This window comes from Sus scrofa, chromosome 18 (assembly GCF_000003025.6).
Source record: "Sus scrofa isolate TJ Tabasco breed Duroc chromosome 18, Sscrofa11.1, whole genome shotgun sequence".
Lineage (NCBI taxonomy): Eukaryota > Metazoa > Chordata > Mammalia > Artiodactyla > Suidae > Sus > Sus scrofa.
Window position 1 is genome coordinate 772,976 of NC_010460.4, and position 16,778 is coordinate 789,753.

At 53.7% G+C, this 16,778-nt stretch overlaps 1 protein-coding gene across 1 annotated transcript in view; it reads left to right on the plus strand.

Annotated features, from left to right (window-relative positions):
- The window catches only part of PTPRN2 (protein tyrosine phosphatase, receptor type N2), a 668,485-nt gene that overhangs the window by 51,851 nt on the left and 599,856 nt on the right, over positions 1-16,778 (plus strand). The window contains exon 2 of the mRNA XM_021079161.1: positions 8,981-9,031. Within this exon, the coding sequence (XP_020934820.1) occupies positions 8,981-9,031 (51 nt within the window). The remainder of the gene's footprint in view (positions 1-8,980; positions 9,032-16,778) is intronic.

Here is a 16,778-nt window from a genome sequence, read left to right on the forward strand (position 1 = left end):
CAAAATGTGCTTTAGCGTCTTGGCTTAGGGTAGCTTTCTTTTAGTTACTACTGTTTTTCACAGTACTACTAGACTGTGAAAGCGACAGCGTGCACATCACGCATGTGACCGCTGGGCGTGACTAGAGGGCGCACTTCTGGGCAAAGGACGGCTTGGGAGCAGGGCCACAGAGAATTCTCTATGGCATCTAAATGCGAGGCTCCCGACCATCCGGGCGGCTCAGCGTGTGCGTAAGTCCGTGGGTGGTTCTGCACATGGCCTCAGGCTTCATTCTGCCAGGTGTGCCCCGAAGTCCTGCCTACTGTATTTTACCTCCATTCTGTTTTCTGACTGTTGATCACTAGGGCTCCTGCCCCGCGAGGTAGAGACAAGAGGAGGACAGCGTCCCCGAGTGGTTCGGGGCGGTAGCAGTCCTTCAGCGCTTCTGTTTCTAGGCTATTTCAACTTGACTTTTGTCCTTGCATTCTCCTAAGCACCCTCTCAGGCCGGGAGGGTGATGTTTAGTCTTCAACAAAGTGAGAAATCTTACACACAGACCTTTAAAAGTCTGGAATTCTCTTTGTATATAGAAATTTGTCCTAAAAGGAAAAATCAGAAATCCTGTAGGAATTAACCATCGAGATTGCTGATTACAGGAGTTCCCGTTGCAGCTCAGCAGGTTAAGAACCCGACTAGTATCCATGAAGATGCAGGTTCGATCCCTGGCCTCTCTTGGTGGGTTAAGGATCCTACATTGCTGTGAGCTGTGGTGTAGGCCAGCAACTATAGCTCTGATTCGACTCCTAGCCTGGGAACTTCCATATGCCACAGGTTTGCCCTCCCCACTGCAAAAAAAGACCCCCCCCCAGATTTGCTGGTTACAGCATTATTATTTTTATTTTTTAGTTGGAGTTATAGTTGCTTTACAATGTTGTGTTAGTTTCAGGTGTACAGCAAAGTGAGTCAGTTATACACACACAGGTATCCATTTTTCTCAGATTCTTTTCCCATGTAGGTTATGACAGAACACTGAGTAGTTCCCTGTGCTCGGCAGCGGGTCCTTGCTGATTACCTGTTTGATGTGTAGCTGTGTGTATCTGCTAGTCCCGAATTCCTAATTTATCCCCCTCTCCCCACGTTTCCCTTCTGTTTTCAAAATCTGTGAGTCTGTTTCTCTTTTGTAAATAAGTTGATTTGTATCCCTTTGAAATTAGATTCCAGGCGTTTCCGTCGTGGCGCAGTGGTTAACGAATCCGACTAGGAACCATGAGGTTGCGGGTTTGATCCCTGGCCTTGCTCAGTGGGTTAAGGACCCGGCGTTGCCCTGAGCTGTGGTGTAGGTTGCAGATGCGGCTCAGATCCCGCGTTGCTGTGGCTGCAGTGTAGGCCGGTGGCTACAGCTCCGATTAGACCCTAGCCTGGGAACCTCCATATGCCGCGGGAGTGGCCCTAGAAAAGGCAAAAAGACAAAAGTAAATAAATAAATAATAAAATTAGATTCCATATATAATATTTGATATTTGTCTTTTTCTGTCTGACTTACGTCACTTACTGTGATAATGTCTAGGTACGCCCATGTTGCTACAAATGGCATTATTTCATCCTTTTTAATTGCTGAGTAATATTCTAGTAAAATTCTAGTGTGTGTGTGTGTGTGTGTAAGATATACATTTTTAGCATTATTTTAAATGGGAAAATTGGAAACAGTGTAAAGAGGGAGTTGGTTAAATAGATTATGTTCAAGAATTAATTACTCTGCTGTGATTCAAGATGATGAGAATGAGAAATGTTAAGGACCAGGCATGGTTTACAATGTGTTATAAGTAAAAAGGGCAGGTTATAGGATTATGTGTAAGTGTGATCCCCGTTCTTTTAAATAGGTAAAGAAAAATGACCCAAACCAAGACATTAAAAGGGGTGTTAACTGTGTGTGATGCAGTAACTGGTATTCCTTTATTCTCTGTGATTTTCTGCATTTTCTAGGATTCATAATAGGGAAACTCTGCAGTGATGGTTTAAGTAACAGGAGCAGAGAGAACACGGGGCTTGCCAGTGGGAACGTGACTCACCTAAAATTCTCTATTTGCTGAGCAAAGCTTTTTCCAGGCCCCAGGTCAAACTTGCGGTGTTTAGTGCTGTAACTGAGTCTTCTCATCACCTGGCACTCAGCTCGCTTGCCTTCAGGGAGTTTAAGTGCAGGAAGCTTCTGGTTTGGAAGCGGCCAAGCTGGTGGCTTTGCCCTCCTGCCACCGCCCTCTGCTGCCTTGTTTTCCCCCCGCTCCTCAGCACTGGGTTAGGCCTGCCGTGTCCAGGGCCATGGAGGGAGTATGGAGACTTGGACAGGGAGGAGAGGGACCAGGAGTTTCTTAAATCTCTGAGGGAAGGGCAGCTGGGGGCTGGCGGGCAGCTGGACCTGCGCAGGTGGGGTCCAGGGACCTAGGCTGGGGGCACACTCTGAATTTCCTCAGGGAGAGGACAGTGCCCTGTTCTTGGGGTCCAGAGGCCGGTGGTGGCAGTGGTCCAGGATGGTCCAGGCTGGGTGGCTCAGCGGTGACTTTGCAAAGCACAGCTTGTGTTCCCATGTGAAATTGGAGTCCCTGGCGTCATGGGTCCCCGGTAAGTCCCGTGTGCTCTTGTGCAGTGCAGTCTGGGTTTGGGGGGCGGTGGCTGCCCCTGTGTGAACTGTGCGGGTGACACAAGGCCACTGACGCGGGCGAGGCCAGTCTCTTGCCGATGCCACAGCTCTGAGCCAGCGCGGCGAGAAGGGAGGCTCCAGAGCAGCATGGGCCTGCCCCCTGCTGAGCCCGTGGGGGTGGCTGCGTCCTGTGCTGTGTCCTGGAGGGTCCTGTCTTGGTCCTCACCCATTTCTCCTAGTTTCGAACCTCCTTTCGGTCCTGTGAGCAAGCTGCTTTCCTTCTGAGACAGCAGGGTGAGCTACGTTTTCTGTAAATGAGTCTTGCAGGCCCACGGTGTCTGTCTCAGGTATCGAACTCAGCTGTTGCGGGACAAAAGCAGCCGTAGGTGAGGGGCGAGCAGGTGGCTGGGTTCCAGCAGCATGTTACTTAACAGAAGCACGTGGCCGTGGTCTGCGGGCTCAGGGAGGCTGGCCTCCTCGTACCAGGAGCGCCCGGATCTGGCTCCTCTCTCTGCCCCCGGCCGCTTGTTGGCCTCAAGCACTTGTGATTGGGTGGGTCGGGGCCGGGGGGGGGGTGGTGGTCAGAACCAGGGGAGGAGGACCGGTCTCTGCAGGTGACCTGTCGCTCCTGGTCTCCGGTCTGTCCTGACAGGGCGCCTCGCCTTCGGATGGGTCTAGACGAGGTGGCCGAGGCGAGAGCAGGGAGGTTGGACTGCAAGCTGTCTGAAGAGCGGATTTAAACTTGAAGGGCTGTCCTGGGGAAGGGGCGGGGGCGCCGAGCATTCCCCAGGCCTATTGTGTGCTCGGCGCCTATGGGCTGCTAACTCACTGCCTGTGGGAGAAGCTTTGCTCTGCCTGGTGCTCAGACCTGTAGGGGCAGGAATGGAAGCAGATAAGACGAACTATTCGGAGCGTCCCAACACCAGGTGCCTCCTTGCCACGAGTGTCGTTTCTGTCTGGGCTGGGCTCCGGCGCAGGCCGGGTGGCCTCTTTGGGCGGCTGTGGCTTCTCCACCACGTGGACGTCCCATGGGCCCCTCTTTCGCAGGCGTCCAGCTGTGCCGTCACCTCTAGACCCAGAGCAGCTTGAGCGCCTGTGCCGGTGCTTTGTTAGGTTGTGGGAGGTGAGAAAGCCAGCCCTCTTCGGCGCCCCTGTCCCCAGGCCTCCTGCCTCCCAGACCTGGGGTGGGCGAATTGGAAGGACCAGGCCTGCGGGGTCGGGGGCAGGGCTTCCCACCAGAAGACAGCCGTTCTCACAGCTGCGGCGGGCCCGTCCCTCCCGGCCCGGGTGTGGGGCCTCCGGGCTGTCGTGCCGTCTGCTGCTCCTCGAAGGGCACGCGCCTCTCAGACTCGGAAGGTGCTAAGCCGCGCGGTTGGCTCGGCTGCGAGAGGCCAGCGAAGAACTGGAGCATAACTGAGTAAACCAGAAGAGGTGATAAAGGAAACGGCTCCTTTCGGGAGGAAATGGGGCACTGTTTTCTTTCACTAAGTGGGTTGTTACTTGTTTACATATGCCTCGCAAAGATGTCGTGGTAAAAAAAAAAAAAAAGAAACATTAAAATAACCCAGAAATTCGCGAGATGAAACTCTTGGAAAAAACTCTCATATCAGGAAGAGCACTGTTGTCTTTAGCACCTACTGTGCGCTGAGCTTTAAGAGCTGGCTGTTGGGTGAGTGAGCACGGGCCCCCAGGAGGACATGGTGCTGGCCTCGGCCCTGGGTCCAGGGGCCCAGGTGACAGCCGTCTCTGACGTCGCCCAGCGGCCGGCGCCCCAGTTCCTGCGGCGGTCAGGGTGGGGGCGAGGTTGGGCGCTCAGCCTCCACCCGCGGCGGCAGCAGGAGGTGGCCCTCCCCAGGGTGGCAGGGCCCAGGGTCCAGGCGGAGGAGAGGAAGTTCTCCGCCCCCACCCTGGACCTCTGCGCCCTCGGGAGGTCACGGAAGGAGGGTGGACACCTAGGTCCTTAAATCCTTGTAGCCTTTGCCTGGGTTTTGATGCCACTTTTCTGGGCAAAGGGAGTGACTGACCCATGAGCCTCACTCTGAGGTGTGGACTCCTCGCCTTGGGAATGGAGGCCCTGGGGGCTCTGTCCAGCTCCCGTTGGGAGCTCCCTCTGTGTCTCTCCCAGTTTACCTATCGAGCACCTGCCCTGCTTGCAGGGAGGCCTGATGGAGGACGAGCAGGACAGTGACGGTGACCGGGAGCCGTGAGAGTCCACCTGTGCGGGAAGGGAGAGGAGCGGAGGGGGTCTGTGCTAGCTCTGGGTCTGGGGGTGCCTGGGGACCCCACTGGCCTGGCACCGCTGTGGGGAGTCTGTGCTCAGGGTCACACCGGCTGGCAGGCCTGCCTTGCTCCCCTCTCAGGGCCGGGTGCTCAGCCCTTGGGCCAGACCGGAACCTTCACACACAAAGTGCCACACACACACATACAGCTTCTAGAAAAGAAAAGAAAGAAAGAAAGAAAAAAAAAAAACCCAAATAGATTTCTGCCCACCCTGGGCTTCCTGGGGGTGCCATCAGGCAGGCCCTGCTCCTGGTACCCAGCTCACAGGACAGGCTTGGCCTCACCTCCCATTATCTGCAGGCGGCCAAGGGCACTGAGCCCGGCACTGCCAGCTGACCACTCCGAGTGGCCACCCTCTCTGCGGGGCTGGGAGCTGCTCCTGGGCGCTGGGGCAGGTTGCGGGACCAGGAGCAGAGCCGCAGCAGGGGAGGAGCACGCGGGCGCAGGGGCTCTCCTCCCTCCCTCCCTCCCGAGGGCAGGCGGCTGGCTGAATGATACAGGGACCCTCTTTTCCAGACTTGCTCTACGCCAGCCGCACAGAGGGTTGCAGGGCAAGGGAGGAGCCGCAGAGAGGGTTGCAGGGCAAGGGAGGAGCTGAGACCTGCAGGCTGCGGTCAGGACGCGCCGCTCCCCCAGGAGAAAGTCCCGGTGGCCTCACCCTGCCTCTCTCTGCTCAGGTAACCGCGGGGATCACACCCCTCTTACCTGGCACGGTGTGGACTGGGGGGAGAGCACATTTGCGGCAGAGACCACCCGGGCTTTGGCTGTGGGCGCATTAGTCACCTTTTTGAGTCCGGGTTTCCTCATCCGTAAGGCGGGATCAGGGCCCTGCACGGCTGCTGCAGGACGGACCCGGGGCGGGAAGCACAGGGCACAGTGTCCCGCTGGCGGAGCTTGGGAGTGAGACTGCATGAGGTTCGGGACAGTCGCTGCCTCCTCTGGTTCACCCGGGGGGGGGGGGGTCGACGACAGAGGAGTGGAGAATCCACGCGCAGGAAGACTTGCTAACTGGGGGAAACTGCCTCTGGGAAAACGACCACACACTTGTTACAAGCCCTGCGGGGCAGTCCTGGTGCCGGGCGGAACTCGCCGGGGGTTTATTTGGTCACGATACTAAACCCTTCTTGGCTTAGTAGCGTTATCCGCTGTTTCCACAAAATTGGGTGAGAATACTCTTGGTTTCTAAGAATCTTCCTCTTGCCTTGATCCAGAATTTTAGTTTTTATTTTCTTCTTTACATTCATCTTTTCCTCGTGTTCTTCAGTCACAAAACCTCTGTTACGTCCGTGCACGTTTATGGGTTTCTCAGCACTTCTGCGAAGGCCCCGAGGCAGGGCAGGGAGTTCCTTTGATTCTGGTTGGTCAGGTGAGAAGACCAGACCCAGAAGGGCGCCTGGGCCGGAGCTGACGGAGTCGTGGGGCCGGAGCCCCCCTCTGGCCCCTGCAGCAGAGGCAGACCTGGGGACCCCAGGAGTTGGGGGGCAGGGTTGGGGGCAGGAGGTGGGGCTGGGCACACATGGGCTGTTTCCACTGCAAAATACAAAATCCTTTTAAAGGTCTCTTGGGAGCGGTGGGCTGGGCTCCCTTCCGAAGAGCTGGATCCACTTTATTTCCAAATAGGATAAGAAAAATAGACACCGAGAGGGCGACGAGATAGTCCTCAGTGTTCTGAGAAGGTAGAGGGAAGCAGAACCTGGACGGCGGCCCCTCGGTGTGGCCACGTCTCTGTGTGCGTGCTTTGTCCTCGCGTGCACGGGGGCCTCGTGGAGCGAGGCCCACACCCTATGGGGGGGAATTCCGTCTGAGCCCCGGCCCAGGACGTGCAGGGCGGATGGCCGGCCGTGGGCTATTTTCACGGATTTAACTCTTGCCTTCAGAGCAACATCTGGACGGAGACCGTTCAGTGCTTGACCTGGGGGCGGTGATGACTGACGATAGTGCGGGGCGGGGTGGGGGGGCGACCTGGGGGCAGGAGCGCGTCCAAACCAAGCTCTGCCTCTCGGTGAATTAGGGCTGATAGCTCAACTGAAACGTGGTCTCTTATTTTTAGAGCAAACAGCAACATGAGTAAATTAGCAGTCAGATGGGCATGTGGCCCGGCTGGGTGAAGTGTGACAGCGCCCTCAGCTCTGGCCGTGCCGCGGGTGGAGGCCTTTCTGATGTGGTCTCTCCAGTTCCCTGGACGGGACCAACTCAGGTGCAGTAGCACCTTGCTGTTCAAGGTTGGGACTCAGAGTGGACTGCGGGCAGGTCCTGGTCAGATCGTGTCTGGCTGTCAGCGTGATTAGAGCAGGACAGGAAGCGAACAGAGCATTTTCCCGCTGCCTTTTCTAGCAGGGCCACCTGCCCCTGCCATGTGACCACACAGACTTCTTACAGTGGGCGACTCTCTGCCGAGCCCTGCAGCTGCCCTGGCCCAAGGCTTGCCTTCTTCGAGGCCTTCCACAGCATCTAATAGTCCTGGGCAGCAGCAGAGGGGACGGCCTGGGTGCCTGGAGCTGTGGGAGAGGCTCCAGCAGTGCCCTCCTCCCCGTGGGTGGTTGAGCGGAGTCAGAGCTCAGCTAACCAGGTCCTGATTGCGCTGCTCACGGTGCTGAGACCGCCAGAGCCCGGTGACCTCCTCAAGGTCAGCACTCTGGGGGGAGCCAGATTGGTCCCCCTGTGCCAGGCGCTCTCGGGGGTGTGTTTGACATTTTCGCCACTCGCCCTGGCTCGGGACGGGAAGCTGACAGGAGCTCAGCACCGGGGGCCGCTCACAGATGAAGTAGGAGGTGCAGGTGTGTGTTGAAATGCGACTAAAAAGGAAGCGCTCTTCTCATGAGGCAGGGTTGTTGCAGGAAGCCCGAGTCTGTGCTTAGGGCAGAGGCCCAAGGGCCTCAGCTCACTGCGGCTCTGCGACCAGGGCCTGCACCTGGGTGCTTCTGCTCTCAACGGGGCACTGAAGGTCTGGCCCACGACGCTGTCTTAAGGGCACAGTGAGACTGCTCGTTCTCGCGGGTTCAGGCAGTTCTCTCCTCTCTTGCATTCTCGGTTGTGGGAGGCTCTTTGCTTTTGCATCCTGTGCAGATCCTGGCTTTGCGCCGTCCCCAGTCCATGGCTTCTTGAAGGAGTGAGAGCTTCAGCTCTAAGGGCCTAGAGCAGTTCCCTGACGAGGGAAGTCATGGTTGGAGACTGCACAGTGACTCTGGGGGCGAAAGCCCCTGCACTGAAAACCTCCTCCTGCTTGTCATCCTCTCTCACTCGAGCACCTGCCGATCGCCAGGCATAGGGGGAGCCATTCACAGAGTGGCAGAGGATAGAAAGATCAATTTATGTGGATCCGAACCTTTAGAATCGCATATTCAGGCAAGTTGTACTCTTAAGTTGACGTCACAACACAGTGTGGAGAGTCCATAGCAGATGCCTGGACAGAGCTAATTGGCGGGTCTAGTCAAGGGAGCTTGAGTCCGTGGGGGAATTTTGAAATGGGTCTTAGTGGATGAATAGGAGTTCGTCAGCTGGAGAAGCACAGTATGTTCCAAAGATGTCTGGCTTTTGTTGGCTCACAGCTTCCTCCGGGGCAGGCACGACTACAGCGGGGTCCTGAGGGTCAGGCCGATGCTCCTGCTCTTCGCATCCTCGCCCCCGGCTCACCCCACCGGGACGGGTTTTCTCTTGTCCGTTCCCTGCAATTAAGATGGACCCGAACGCACCGCAGGATGGCCCCCTTCTCTGGACACCCCCGCCCCTGCTGCCCCTCTGTTTATGGGCAAGGAGGCGTCTGCCCGAACAGCCCACCCCTTGTGCTCCCTCTGCTCTCACCTGGAAAGGCCCCTCAGGTGGACGGCCCCTCCCTGCCGCCACAGGGACAGGACGATGGTGCCTGGCTTCTGATGGAGCAGCGGGGCTGGCCTTTCTTTGCTCCCTCTGGTCAGGGGCATTTGATTCTGGCTCCCAGACAATCCAGAGTCCTCTCAACAGCCAAACCCAAAGAGCGCAGGCAGGTCTGCGCTATTCCCCGGGGACTCAGGGGCCAGGGGCCGTGGCCCCAGCGTACGTTGCTCTTCTCCAGGCTCTGACTCCTTTGTCCTTTGTCTTCCTCCCCAGGCTGCTTACTCGAGGACGGGCTGTGCAGACCCTCTGAGACCTGTGTAGACGGTAAGTGCAGGTCCTGTCCCATGCGCGGCTGAGGGTCTGGGTTTGCCCCTGTCCTGCTGACCCAAGACAACCTCCAGGGTGGCTTCACAGTGCAGAGTGAAGGTTCTAGGTCAGGTTCTTTTTGTTTGATGCTTCTGAAGAGCGTTGTGGAGCTGACACTTCTCTGGACGCTATTAAAAGGAGAGAAAATGGAAAATTAGTGGAAATGAGACAGGTTCTTTCTGGGTCTGCCTCTGTATCTGTAGCATATTCCGTATTTTCAGGTGACTCGCGAGAAGGGTCACAGGAGTAGGTGGTGGGGTCTGGTGCCCTGGGATGATGAGATGAGAGCCCCACCTGGAGGGAGGGAGCCCTCCCGCCCACACCTCGCCACCCTGAGCCCTCACTCCTCTGCCTGCCCTGTTGCTCTCCCACTTTGCTGCCCTGCACCAGTGGGCAAGCTTTTCATCCTCAGCCCCTCTCTTCCTCTCTTACTGGGCGGAGAAGAAGACATCTGGTGCTTTGTGTTTTCAGGTGGGGCTCTAGCCCCAAGGGGGACCTAAAATGTCAGGGCCGAGCACCTTCCCGGTCTTGGGCTCGGGGAGTGTGCCTGGCTTCCTGCATCATGAACCATTTTGCTCAGAGCAGTGCCTCTTAGGAGGCCCAGGGTCCCATTGGACGGGCAGCACATCCGGGCCCTGCACTCATTGGTGGTGGGCCCTCCCTCCCTGAGAGGGTTAGGCTAGAACACCCACCAAGAAATCTTGGCCAGGGCCGGGGTCTGGGCGTGGGTTCTGGGTCGGCGTCTGGGTCGACGTCTGGAGGACCAGCGTGAGGTCACCTCTCCCTCGCTGTCTCTGTCGTTTGTTCGTTTGTTTGTTTATGTGTGTGCTCGGGAGTGGTTTTGTCCCTGCCCGGATCCTGCCCGAGGCGCTTATCACCTGGCACAGGTGCCCTGGCTCCACCTGGCTCTGTGCAAACATGGGGCCTGTTCGGGGGGGGGGCGACTTGTGGGGATGTGTGGCCCCTGGGACCCTTTTGTCCAGTCCAGCAAGGCCCTCCAAGGTGAACCATCCCTCTGCCCAACCTCTCCTGAGTCGCTTGTCCTCACCAGGCCCTCAGGGGACACTGTTTGAGGGTCTGAAGGCCAAACCCAGGTGTGGCGAGCATCCCTCGGTGTACAGACGCCAAGACAGAACAACCCTGTGTCAGTGTCTCCCCAGCTCACGTGCCTGGCTGACAGTCTGGATGGTTCTGTTGTGTGTTTTTTTCTTTTGCGGGGAGAATTCTGTGCAGGTTATGACAAGCGGTGACCTGGGCTGAGGGAAAGCAGGACAGAAACTTTGTGATCTGAGGTCACAAGATTTGTGGCTGTCACGAGGTTGGCCAACCTGAGCACCTTTGTGCAGCGACCTTGCTCGGCCAGGCCTCTTGCTGGATCCCACCTCGGCTCCTTGCTACTGTACCTCGTGAAGCTTTTATTTGGAGGCAGCTTTTTTAAAAAATAATTTCATTAAAAAAATACAGCATCTGCCCTGACTTGGTGAAGTTTGATGATAGAGGAAACCAGTGTGCACGTTTAGTTTAATTGGGGACCAGGATGGCACCAGCAGAATAAAAGCCGCAGCCCCATTCCCTCCCTCTGCCCTTGACAAAGAGCAGGCCTGGAAGTCACGTCTACTCCAGGAGGCTGGCCTTCCCTAACCTCAGCGTGCCTCCCTGGCATGGAATCACATTAGCATCATATCCGATAATAGCTTTGAGTTCTTTGGAAAAGGGAAGCAATTTAAATGTAAATAGCAATACGAGGCCTTGATTTGTGGTGACAGACAATGCTTGAGTTTTCTCTAGGACAGTTAAGGGCCGGCTTGGAGAGGCAGAGCAGACTGACAGAGCAATAAAAGAAGGCCCTGGCCTGGATCTGAGGTGGCCACGATTCACCCTGGCAGTGGGTGTGGAGTGGGCAGGGGTGTGGGCTGGCAGCCACGACCAGCACCAAGGGAAGGCCAGTGAGTGGGGTCCTGCGTGTTCTGGGGTCGGACTCAGGGTTCCTCGCTCTCTCCTCCCTCGTTTTCTTGGGTAGGTAGATATGCGTGATCCTACGAATTTTCAAAAAGCCCAACCAACCTTGTTCAGCAGAGTTAAAATGCTTATGATAAGATACTTTATAAAGAAACATCAAAAGACACCGTTAGCACGTCCCACTTATTCAGGTAGCTACTATTAAAAAAAACCACCCCAGAAAATTACAATTTCTCATCAAGAATGTGGAGAAATCGGAGCCCTTGTGCGCTGTTGGTGGGAATGTGAAATGGTGCAGCTGCTGTGGAAAACAGTATGGTGATTCCAAAAAACATTAAAAATAAAGTTCCCACATGATCCAGCAATTCCCCTTCTTGGTAAAAACACAAAGAAAGGGGACGCAGGGACTCAAATAGACATTCGTATCTCCACGTTCACAGCAGCGTTATTCACAGCGGCCCGGAAGCAGCCCAGGCGTCGGTGGACGTGAGTGGATAAGTGCAGTGTGGCTCATCCACAGAGCGCAACATTATTCAGCCTGAGAACGGGAATTCTGGCAGGGGCTACAGCATGGGAACCTCGAGAGCCCCGTGCTAAGTGAAACAGACAGGTCACAAAAGGACACATACTTAATGATGCCACTCGTATGAGGTCCCTAGAGGAGTAGATTCGGAAGCGTGGGGGCACCAGGGGCTGGGGGAGGGCAAAGGGGTCCGTGATTAATGGGGACAGAGTCTCACTGGGGGAAACGGGGACGTCCCAGAGATGGTGGCGGTGAGGCTGCACAGCAGGGCCGATGGACTCAGTACTCCGCGGCTGTGCACCTGGCGGTGGTGAAGATGGCGCTTTTTATGGACATTTTACCACAGTTATAAAAAAGACAAACAGGAGTTCCCATCGTGGCTTCATGGTGAATGAACCCTACTAGTATCCATGAGGACGTGGGTTCGATCCCTGGTCTCGCTCAGTGGGTTAAGGATCTGGTGTGTTGCCGTGAGCTGTGGTATAGGTTGCAGGCACGGCTCAGATCTGGCATGGCTGTGGCTATGGTGTAGGCCGGTGGCTGTAGCTCCGATTGGACCCCTAGCCTGGGAACCTCCGTATGCTGCGGGATAAACAGACTGAAGAAACCATTAGCAACGCTGCGGACCAAAGGTTTGTATTCTTAATTATAAAGAGCTCACGCGGTGTAAGAAAAAGGCTAAGAATTCCACAAGAAGTTGGGTGAGATGTGAATGGTAATTTGCAGAAGAGGAAGTGAAAGTGGTCCCCATACTATGTGAAAATGTGTTTGCCCTCAGTAGTGATCAGAAAAACACAGCTGTAAACCTCACCCTCCGATCGCTGAAAGTCAAAACGGTGAGTAACATGCGAGTTGGTGAGAAGGCGGGGAGACGGGCGCCAAGGTGCTTGGATGGTCCGCCTGTGCGTTGGTGACACTGGCAAAACCTATCGAGTGATGATTTAGTTTTGAAATTCACGTATATAAAGCAGAGGTATCCGACAGTAGTTACAGTGGCAAAACCTGTAACAGCTGTAAATCCACTGACAGGGGATGGTTTATGGGAACGGTTTCATAAATTGTAGTGTATGTATGGTAAGGAACGTTACAAAGCTACTTAAAATGAGTTAGATGTCTATTTCCTGATCGAGAAAGCGTCCATGGTGTGATGAGTAGGAAAAGGAAGTTGCGGAGCAGTGGTTACAGTGTGATCTGGTTTTCTGGGGAAGCGCACATTTTCTCCTTCCTGTGTGACCGCGAGGAAGGGTGTGAAAAGGACCGCTGATGTCTTCTGGGAGAACGAGAGGCCGTTCGGAGGGGGTGTCCACGGGATACGTTTAAGTGTCTTTGCATGGCTTCATTTATCAAAGCAGTCTTGTGTTACTCTTATAATAAAAACCAGTCGAATAAAGACATTCCAGCGTCTGCTCAGCTGATTTTGGGAGGCAGGTCTGGTTAAGGCCTCCTGCCTTGGGCGGTGACTCCAGCCAAGCCCCCAGCTCGCTTGCAGAGGACAGCTCTGGGGAATCTTGAACACCCCGTTCTGGCCACAGATGGAAACTTCTTGGTGGAAATATCTTGTGTGTCTGAGGTGGGTGGACAGGAGCAAGAAGGTGCCTGGAAGGTGGGCTTCGGGTGGGGTGAGCACTGGGCAGTAACTGGACAAGAACTTGGGCGCAGAACAGCCCCAGAAGTTCAACGATGGGGACTCAGGGGTCCAGGAGCAGAGGGAGCAGATGCCAGGGGGAGGGGACCTGGCTCTAGAAAAGGGCATCCCTCACCACAGCAAGAGCCTCCCTGGGCCTGGCTGGGCTGGGGGCCTCCGGATCTGGAAGAGGCCTGGGCTTGGGTTTCAGACCGCCCCCTGCCTTTCTTGGGTTGGCCCTTTGGGGGCCTTGGCCAAGCAGCCCCGGGTCCTCGGCTGGGCCCCCAGCATGAGAAGGAACCACCCTCCATTTCTCTCTCCCTCCCTCCTTTCTTCTTTTCCTTCTAAAGCTTTCTTGACGTCTGGAAGATGCATACCAAATCAGTATTTTTGTAGGAAGCACTCAGAACATTTTTTCTTCATTTTCGTGTTTCGTGATCACCAGCTGGGTTTATCAACTGCTGGTTGTGATCTACCGGTGTACCCAGCGTGCTTTGGCAAATGTGATAAACAGAGCTATTCTCCTTTATTGCACTGGGAAAAAATAGACTAATAAGAAGCTTTAATTTGACAACTGGGAGTATGAAAAAGTACAGTCAGTTTGAAAAAGAGATTAGGTAGCAGCAGTAAAATCAATGGGGTATGAACCGTGGGCCACCCGGAGAGCCTGGACGGCCCGTGGGATCTGGACATTCTGAGGCCCCCGGCTGAGGAGCCGTGGCTCTGTGGGGCGGGGCTGCCTGGAGGGAGAGCGCATCCTTCTGGACCCCCAGCTCTTGAGGCTGACTCCGGGAGTCTCACGGGGTTTCCGGGGAGTGGGTCTACGAAGTCGGCTTTCTGATAAGCGTTTTCTCCACGTTTAGGAAGATGATGTTGCTGCTTTGGCTACTGCTGTTTAGGTAAGAGAAGCAGCACCGTGGAACTTTGGGATCATTGTTCTTTACTTGGCAGTAATGACCTGATTGGGCTTCTAGACCCTGAGGGCAGGATCTGGATCAGTCACAAGTTCGTGGCGCTATAAATCTCAGATAAAGATGTTGAGGGCATGGCCTTAGAAGGAGCCTTTCATCAGCAGGATGTGGAGGCCAAGTCTGTGGGTGCTGATCTTCACCACTGAGGCCATTTTCTTGCTTTTCTTTCCTTTTCTTTGTTTTTTGTTTTTTGTTTTTTGTTTTTTTTTTGGCCATTTCTTGGGCTGCTGCCGCGGCATATGGAGGTTCCCAGGCTAGGGGTCGAATCGGAGCTGTAGCCACCAGCCTACACCAGAGCCACAGCAATGCGGGATCCGAGTCATATCTGAGACCCACACCACAGCTCACGGCAATGCCGGATCCTTCACCCACTGAGCAAGGCCAGGGATTGGACCCGCAACCTCATGGTTCCTAGTCGGGTTCTTTAACCACTGCGCCATGACGGGAACTCCAGCTTTTCTTAGGCAATTCCAATTCCTGGAGAATGCTTTGGGATTTAACATGCAGCATTTGCATGCCAGCCTCTACTTGGGGACCTGAGCGTTGTCTGAGGAGATCCTTGTGCTGGGAAATGATTCTGGTGGCACACCCCCCACCCCCCACCCCCGTCCATTTTCCCACTGATGCCCTTGCTGGTCTTCCTGTGGTGGAGAATACAAGTGAGACCAACTGAATGGCTCCAAACTATACTGCAAAGCTGCCATCATCAACATGGTGTGGCCCTGGCCCAGAGACAGACGCATAGACCAATGGACCAAGATAGAGAGCCCAGAAATAAACCCATCCACCTGTGGTCACTTAATCTGTGACAAAGGAGGCAGGAATACACAGTGGAGAAAAGACAGGCTCTTCAGTAGGTCATTCTGGGAAAACTGGATAGTTACGTGTGAAAGAATGAAATTAAAACATTCTCTCGCACCATACACAAAAATAAACTAAAAATGGATTAAAGACCTAAATGTAAGACTGGATCCTATAAAACTCCTAGAGGAAACCATAGAACACTCTTTTTTTTTTTTTTTTTGTCTTTTTGCCATTTCTTGGGCTGCTTCCACAGCATATGGAGGTTCCCAGGCTAGGAGTCGAATCTGAGCTGTAGCCACCAGCCTACACCAGAGCCATAGCAACTCGGGATCCGAGCTGCATCTGCAACCTACACCACAGTTCATGGCAACGCCGGATCCTTAACCCACTGAACAAGGGCAGGGATCAAACCCACAACCTCATGGTTCCTAGTTGGATTCGTTAACCACCGCGCCACGACGGGAACTCCCCATAGAGCACTTTTTGACATAAATTGTAGCAGTATCTTTTTGGATCTGACTCCTAGAGTCATGGAAATAAAAACAAAAATAAACAAATGAGACGTAATTAAACTTAGAAGCTTTTGCATAGCAAAGGAAACCATAAATAAAACAAAAAGACAACCTACAAAATGGGGGACAAATTTTGAAAATGATACAACCAACAAAGGACTAATTTCCACAGTATACAAACAGCTCATGCAACTCAATAAAACAAACAACCCGATCAAAACATAGGCAGACGATCATTTCTCCAAAGAAGACATACAGATGGATAACAGGCCCATGAAAAGATGTTCAGCGTCACTAATCATTAGAGAACTGCAAATCAAAACTGCAGTGAGGTACCACCTCACACCAGTCAGGATGGCTGTCATTAAGAAAATCTACAAATAGCAAATGCTGGAGAGGATGTAGAGAAAAGGAAACCCTCTTACACTGTTGGTGGGAATGTAAATTGGTGCAGCCACTACGGAGAACAGTATGGAGATGTCTCAGAAAAACTAAAAATAGCATTGCTGTATGATCCAACAATCCCACTTGTGGGCAGATATCCAGAGAAAACCACAGTTCAAAAAGACACCTGCACCCTAGGGTGAAGCAGCACTGTGTACAACAGCCAAGACACAGAAGCAACCTCAATGCCCATCAACATAGGAATGGATAAAGAAGATGTGGTATATATACACAGTGGAATACTACTCAGCCATAAAAAAGAACAAAATAATACCATTTGCAGCAACATAGGTGGAACTAGAGACTCTCATACCAAGTGAAGTTAGAGAAAGACAAATACCATGTGATATCACTTATATGTGGAATCTAAAATATGATGCAAATGAACTTATTTACAAAACAGAAACAGACTCATCGACTTGAAAAACAAATTTATGGTCACCAAAGGGGAAAGGGGATGGAGGAGGGATGAAGCAGGAGTTTGGGATTAGGAGATACACACTACTATATATAAAATGAGTAAGTAACAAGCACCTACTATGTAGCATAGGGAGCTATGTTGACTCTTGTAATAGCCTATAAGGGAAAAGCATCTCAAAAAGAATATCTATCTATCTTTTTGCTGTACATCTGAAACTAACATAATTTTGTAAATCAACTATACTTCAACTTAAAGAATTACAGCTTTTTAATTTTTTTTTTGTCTTTTTGCCATTTCTTGGGCTGCTCCCCACGGCATATGGAGGTTCCCAGGCTAGGGGTCCAATTGGAGCTGTAGCCACCGGCCTCCACCACAGCCACAGCAACGCGATCTACAATCTACACCACAGCTCACGGCAACACCAGATCCTTAACCCACGGAGCAAGG